The sequence below is a fragment of the Nestor notabilis genome, unplaced genomic scaffold, assembly GCF_000696875.1.
Source record: "Nestor notabilis isolate BGI_N333 unplaced genomic scaffold, ASM69687v1 scaffold1728, whole genome shotgun sequence".
NCBI classification, from domain to species: Eukaryota; Metazoa; Chordata; class Aves; order Psittaciformes; family Psittacidae; genus Nestor; species Nestor notabilis.
The window spans coordinates 42,062-49,979 of NW_009940363.1; the positions used below are offsets into that span (position 1 = coordinate 42,062).

Sequence of the window (7,918 nt, forward strand, 5' to 3'; positions counted from 1 at the left end):
ATCCTAAAATATTTTTATTTCTTCTCTAACACCTTTGTTAAAGAACAACGTAGTGCTTTGCTTTTTGCCTTGGCACTCTGGAGAACTCCCTGTCATGTCTTTATTTCACTCACAGTGTGAATGATTCCTCACTTACTTCTCAAGAGAGGAAAAAGAGCACAAGGGTAAGGGCTTGGGTTTGTTTGCAGTTTTACAGGCTTAAGCCTACCCCCTTTTTTCTTTTCTTTCCTTTCTCCCTCCTTGCCTCTCTCCCTCCTCATCAATACTTAAAAAATCATTCCCATTCATGATGTGTGCGCACACACGCTCAGAGAAATTACAGGCACTCTGCTCGAGGTTGCCTTGACAACTTCAAGACACCCCTGTGCATGGGGACCAGTGGCACAGCAAAGTTTCCCAGGCCTCCTGGGGAAAGGGAGGGAAGAGGAAGAGAGGAGGCAGAGGTGCTGGAGCCAGCAGCCATGCAGAGGAGAGAGCAGAGAGCAGGATGAAAGGGGCACATACATCTCATGCGGGACAATAGGAGTTTTGCTGGCTGGCTGTGAAAGGACACACTGAGGATATAATGGTCTGCAGCACATGAAAGCTTTGGAGCAAACTTTATTGCTTCTCCATTAAGGACCCTTCCAAAGTCCCATTCAGCTCTAAGAAATCTTGTCAACATCTTAAAATTTAAAGAAAACAACCCCCTTCATTTTCTCGTGTTTTAAAAACAGATCTAAAATATTTTTTTAGATAATTCTTGTTGGTGATATGCTAGAAGCTTTTGCACTTTCAGCCCTGTATGGTACAAAATGTCCCTCTTGTGTGTTCCTTGAGTTCCCATTAACTTCAGTGAGAGGGAAGGTTGTCCAGCAGCTCACCAGTAAGAGTTCTCTGAGGTGAGAATTTGCTTCCTCCTCATATAACTTTTATTCACACTTAGGCTTGTCATCCCTCTGCTTTTAATGCTTGCTGCTGTATATGCCGTAAGTGGTTAGAGTGCAAGATGAGAATTGCATTTCCCCACTTTCAAGCTGAGAAGTCATTTATATGATAGCAAAAGCAGGAATAAGACTGACCAGTCCAAAATAAGGGACCATGTAGTCATAGTCAGAGTGCATAATAGGAAACCAAGCTGGAAAACAGCTTATAAAGAAAAGAGCATGACTTTTGCTCCCTGACACATCACTTTCGCATGGTTCACCAGTCAAGCCCAGAATCAGTCCAAGAAAGAAAGGATCACAAGCTCTTATCCTTCAACACAGCAATTTTTAGCTGTAATATATGCCCTACACTGACTCATAGTGATTTTTGGATTGTAGGAGACTCAACCTAGTATCAATTGTGGAGTACAAAGAAAGATCAGGGTTGGCTAGAGCTGTAAGTACAAATAAATGCCTGCAAACCCTCTAGACTGACAGTGCTCAGCATTTGGTCCTGAATCCACTACCTGCACGGGCATGATATTGAGAACTGATTGATATAACATCTGTGCATTTCCAAACCTTCCTTCCAAACTATATAGGTTAACTTTTTCATGCTCAGAATGTAAAACAAGTTTAAAGCTGCTTTTATGCTCTTAGCTAAAATGAAAAAATATACAGTCCATTGCTGCTGCTTTTGAAATAACAAGTAAGAACAAAGAATTAAAACACACGAAGATAAAGTTGACTGTACTAGTATGCATGAATTCATATTTCACTTTTTAAATTACACTTCAAGTGACATACTGATACTTTACATAAAAATTTGCAACAAATGCTGTCTTGTATAAACATCGTGAAATTCAGTGGCAGATCCCAAAATTCTGTAAAGATGATTAACTTTATTTTATACATTGTTTAATTATATTCACATTATTCTGCATTAGCATTATTTTGAGGACTTTAAAAAAATATTTGGTCCTCCTCTCACCATCAAGAGGGCTACAGGACTTCCTGTTAATGAAGATAAGAAAACTATTACTTGGCAGTATTTACCATTTTACTCACAGATTTTCAAAATATGTATGTAGACTTACTATGAGCGTTATAATCCAGTTTTACAGATGCAAAAACTAAGGAGAGGAATGAAGGATCAAGTGCTTCAATGTTGGATTACCATTTTCAGTTTCTTACTGTGCCAGTAACACTTTGTTCTCCCACTACAATGGCAGACAAAAATCAAGCATTTCAAGGTACAAATCTAGTGGTCGCCCGTCTCAATTCATTTTGTGTATACAAATCTTAATGGCTTTAATGGCTTCTGCCAAAAGGACAGGCAAGCCCTAGCTGAAATGAGAGGGTAAGTATGAAGCATGTGATGGATTTTACACTTTGAGGATTTGATCAGAGTCTGGAACATAGCCTTGATCTCAGTTACACCAGTGACTAGATTACTTTCACTGTAACTCCAGTAGAACATATTTCCTCCTTTAGGAGATAAAAGTACAATATATCTACAATGATTTGAGAATATATTTGGTTTTTCCAGGTCATGATTCTTGTTTTATGTTTCCATTATTTATATTTGTATAGTCCTGTTACCTTATTTTAAATGCTTTTCCCTCAGAGACAGGCACCTAGAGCAGAAGGTGGTCAACTTTCATTATATTTTGTATGTTCAAAGACAGCATATAGATAGATGTGCAGGCAGCCTGCAGATATCTGGATTAGGGAGTGTCACACAGGGTTCCATAAGAAGAGGTAATAAAGTTAAGAGGTCCTTCCCCGACCTCTTTTTTCCTTTTGCACTTTGACAGCTTTATTTCGACAAGCACCATCAGCACCGTTTTGAGACAGACAGTGTAACCCTCCAGATGAAGTATGGGGAAGTTATTGACTGTTTTAAATGTTAAGGAGGAGAAGCAACAGGACATTTTAAGGAGAAGAACACTAAAAACAGAAAAAGCATTTCCATTTGTGACAGTCTTCATGAGACACTCAGAATCTCAGAGATTCCGCGTGTCTTCCCTGGTAGAAATGCACCTTCATTTAAAAAATACACTGCAGCCTTGTTGGTGAAATCTGATGAACAACACTTTCACAGATGCCATAGTGAGCACCCTAGTACTCACATTAGATCAGATGCATAAAGACAAGCCAAAATTAGGATTAATGTTGCAAGTTTTGCAAATCTTATAAAAGGCTCTAAATGCTTATTCATACAATAGTAAGGATTTTCTGGAAAAAAGCTAACAGCATTTAATCTGCTTTAAACTCCCATAGCTTGGGACAGAAGGAAATGAGGTCATTCCATTAAGGATTGAAGAAATCTCTTCATACACATTAAATGTAGCAAACATTATCAAGATTTACTTGAGAGTACTCTGGGTTTTTTCCTACTGTTTCAGATTAGGTGCAGCACATTTCTAAGTCACATTTTTCAGACTTTAAAAACTATGCTAATCAAAACCCACAAACTGTCTCACTGGAATACATGGAGTACCATATTGTATCAGACCAATAAACTTTGCTTTTAACAAAGTATTAACAAAACAGAGAAAGCTGTAACTTGTAATAGAACATTGTACAATAGCAAGCATTAGGGGTGGGATGGGAAGACAGGGGCAGTAAGAGCTGCAGAAGAGGGCCGATCTACCTTGGGTAGCTCTTTAAATGTAATGGTCTCTTCACACAAAACCATTTTCATCATGTTGAGTTTATATTCTTTACTCACAACTGTATGAGGTGAATGTCCTTGTGCTTAAATTTACTAGGAATTGCTGCCCTGGATAGTAAAGCATCAGGGAAGATGGGAGTCCGAGCAGTAGTCTACTACATGAGTACTACAATCATTGCTGTACTGATTGGTATAATCATTGTGGTCATCATCCACCCTGGGAAAGGTACTAAAGAAAACATGCACAGAGAAGGCAAAATTGTGCAAGTGACAGCAGCAGATGCCTTTCTTGATTTAATCAGGTATGGCTATGATATTTGCACATTTTCTGTACCAATAGCAACAGTAGTAATATTTAGATTCAAACAAGCACAAAAGTAGAGAATTTTAGACAGTGACTGTGTAAGATAGCCAAATTTCTTTGAACTATGTGATACCAGTATCACTAACCCCTGCAATGCTACAAAAGAATGCATGGATTTATTTTCAAATCAAGCTGTTGCAAGAGAAGAAACTGTTTTTAATATTCAAAGATACTTTCTTTCACACACTAAAGAAAGACTTCTATTCTGCTATCTGCATGGGCCTTTTCACATCCTTCCATAGCACAATCCTTATTACCAAATTCCTCTGCTTTCCTTATTTCCAACTTCTGACAGTTTTCTCACTTCACTTGATTCCCTGATTTAGCTATTGATCTTAATTTTGAATTGTAGCCATCAATCTGGGTGCATCTACTCAACTAGTTAAATTGTATGGATGTGAAATAAATTTCAGGAACAGGCAAGTAAATGCTTGAAATAGAGGGGCACAGATAAAAAATAATGTTTTCTCCTTGCTCAGAGACTCTTCATTACCTCCTTTATAGAGCTAATATGTCACAGATGTATTCCAGGGAGTAGGGAAGCTGAGGTTTTGGACTCAGGAGCTTTTCCACAGGTAAAGCCACCAAAATTTTGTGTTCCACTAACCCATTTGGAGAAGCCAGAGACATGGAGAAAGGCCTCCAAGAGTCATGCTGCCAGGAAGGGGGACTTCAGAAAGACCCATGAAGAGGTTTGCACTCAGATTCCTCAAGATTTATTCAGATAGGCTGCTTCTAATTCCCTCAGAAATGTCACCATTCTGGAAAGCAAAGAAACAAACCCCCATATGTAACAAGTACAAACACACATACACATGTGTATGTGTTATTATTAAAGAATACTCAAACTTCAGAAATACTTATTTCTTAATTATGAAAGACTCTAAATCAATGATGAATGTCATGAAGTACTAGGCTACGTGATTGCAAAAAGTGAGAAGTAGAAATGATTAAATATTATTTGTCAATCTGGATTCAGAAAGCATTAATAAATACAAAATTTGAAGTCAGCACTGACTCACAGAGCTTTGTTCATTTGGTAATTTAGCTAGTATTTTGCTCCATAACTAGACCTGATATACAATATATGATTCAGAGATTGCCATTGCCAGGATCTGTCCAACCCTACTACATTTCATCCTGATAAAGCTAACCAGGCCAATGCTATATGCAAAGCTCTACTCACTGTATACAAAGCTACATATTGGTCTTAGGACTCCTTTGAAAATTAGCTGGTCAATTCTTTCATTAGCTGTTTCCCTACTTAAGGTATCACTAGTATTTTATTACTTCTTAAGTTATTTTCTTTCTTTTTCACAGAAATATGTTCCCTCCAAATCTGGTGGAAGCTTGCTTTAAACAGGTAAAAATGCTTTGCTATTTTGAACTAAAACTTAACAAAGTAAGACATTGAAATATAATAGCATTTTCTTTAGGAATATCATGTATTTACATGTATCATTGTATTTACAGCAGAAATAAATCATATGTATGCTGCCAGCTGTCAAAAAACCCTCAAAATTAGACCAACTAAATCTATGTTTTGTTTTCTATGAGAAGTGAATAAAACACACTTGGCAAACTAACAAAAAGTAAGGTTTTTTTCAAAATGTCAAATCAATAATTCTACAGCGAGCTTCATTGAAGTCAATACAGAATTTACTTTTCAAAACCAGTGTTATGCTAAATTGGGAGATATGCACCCTTTATATGAAGTCCGGAAGATGTTCAAGAATGTCAGGTGAGAAATGCGCATGGGTTCAAATCAGAGGAAACAATTCTGTGGACATCAATAATAAAATCAAATTAGACAACTTCCTGTCACCTATGGTAGGACTGCATAGGAGTGCTCTTGTGTTGCTTCCCACATTCCTTTATCATTAGCCTGGTCTTAACATGAACTGTTCTACACAGAAAATAATAGTGACTAGTTGAATTCCTTTTTTAAAATGAGGACATTATAGATTCAACAAAACATATGTGTGTTTCCTTAAACTAAGCGACCCCACAGACAATCTTGAACTCATATTACTTACCAGTTATTGCTGTAGCAATAAAAAAAGCTGAAATGTGGAGGTCGAGAAGCAACGGGATAGACACTTCACAAAGTCCAGCTGAGTTACATCTTGCAGAAGAATTGAAAAGAGATAATAAGATTTTCTTTAGTTATATAAACAGAAAGCAATAAAAAGCAGTGACTTTCTAGATTAAAGATTTATTTGAGATAAAGATAAACTAGACTCAGGTCCAAACCCAACAAATGCTATGTCTCTGTTTTCAGTAAGGATGATGATGAACTCAGTACAGTGATCCAGAAGAGCAGCACAAAAATAAAAAACTCTATATCTAAACTAGAAACAAATTCAAAGAATTTAATGTAGTAAGGTCAGGGAATAATATAATTTTTATCTCAAAATAATGAAAAAATCAGGGCATAAAGTTACAGATCTAGCAGCAAGTATTTTTAATAAATCTCTCAAGTTGGGAAGTTATTATCTGTAACTGGTGAAAGCAATCATACTGGCTTTCAAATTCTAATTTCAAAAAGATTTGGGAATTGATTTAAGTAGTTAATAACCCGTTAGTCTGACCTCAGTTGTGCTGAAGAGTATAAGTACAAGAGTAAAGACTTCATAATAAATGAAAATGAAAAATACATGAAAAAGATAAAGAATAACACAAGTTTCTGAAACATAGGTTGTACCAGAATAACCTTCCATCTTTCTTGCACTAGACTGCTCATTTTCTCCTTTCCTTTTTTAATATGAAAGAAGTGAAGTAGTTGAGCAGAAGATAAGATTATTGTAAGAACTGTAAAATTTGTGGAGTTAGCAATGGAAGCAGCTGAAGGATGGGGTGCACCTCAACTGATAATTTTTTTTAATTACATTGCCATAGGATGCACACAATGAAATTTACAGATGACAAGAAAGTCCAAGCACTTTGTATCAAGATACCTAAAAAATGCCAAAGAAGTTGTTGTGTCCCTTGCACACTGTAATGCAATAAAGTCACAACAACAAAGTGAATTGGCTTTTGCAAACATTGGCATTTCCAGTTATCTCCTTGTAGCTCTTCAGCACATGTGAAATGAATATTTAGAAATGAAAAGTAATTTCTGCTTTGAGATGGGAAGTCATCATCAGAAAGAAAACAAAAATCAACACCTCTAATTGAGCTCTAGTATATATTACTGACATAACTCCAAGTGATAAAATAAAGCCAGAGGAATGTGACTGTCTGGAATACTAAGTATGTTCATGTCATTGCATTCATAGGAAGATTCATGCAAAGTAAGCATAATGGAGAGAAGTCACTGGGATTAAGAACACAGTGTATAAAGCAAAAAGAAGGTTGATTTAAAAACTATTCAGACACAAAAAACGAAGTGGGAACAGAGCTGTATAAGATAAAGAAAAATGTTTGCACAAGAAGAACTGGAAATTATTATGACTGAATTTAAAGTGGGAATTAGTAAGTTTTTTAACCTTCATTACCTAAAATGTGAGGTCCTGGAAAAATCTTTAATTAGGAGCCATGGGAACAAAGTATCTTATCAGTTTCAAGATACAGCTTGAAAAATCCTTTTGATAAAGTATCCTTCAGCAACAGGAAGCTTGACTCAGTGACTAGCTGTCCTAAATCTATGTTCTGTAGGTTCTGTTTACATTAAGTATATTGTATTTCCAATGTGCTTTACAGCTTAAAGGGATTTCCAAAAAATGGTTCACAAACCTGGAAATGTTTAATGGAGTTTTTTTCTGAATTTCATCAGCAGATATGCTTATTGAAGCAGGATTTTAAGTCTGTCACTCTGATACTATTGCATTTTCAATCAGGTGCCAAACCCTGGATTTTTAGGTGTGATTATTTTGCTGTAGCAGTTTTATTAAATTAGAAGTGTTTTACAGGAGAAACAATTAGTGTAAGATTCGTAAGAATCCAGGTGACTTTGTACATCTGACTCAACAC

General features: G+C 36.3%; 1 protein-coding gene across 4 annotated transcripts in view; it reads left to right on the plus strand.

Annotated features, from left to right (window-relative positions):
• SLC1A3 (solute carrier family 1 (glial high affinity glutamate transporter), member 3) overlaps positions 1–7,918 on the plus strand; it is a 57,668-nt gene that overhangs the window by 37,369 nt on the left and 12,381 nt on the right. For 3 of the 4 annotated variants that reach the window (XM_010020299.1, XM_010020301.1, XM_010020300.1), the window contains 2 exons: positions 3,680–3,884; positions 5,267–5,309. In XM_010020299.1, the coding sequence (XP_010018601.1) occupies positions 3,680–3,884; positions 5,267–5,309 (248 nt within the window). The remainder of the gene's footprint in view (positions 1–3,679; positions 3,885–5,266; positions 5,310–7,918) is intronic. The other variant, XM_010020302.1, reaches the window with a different exon arrangement.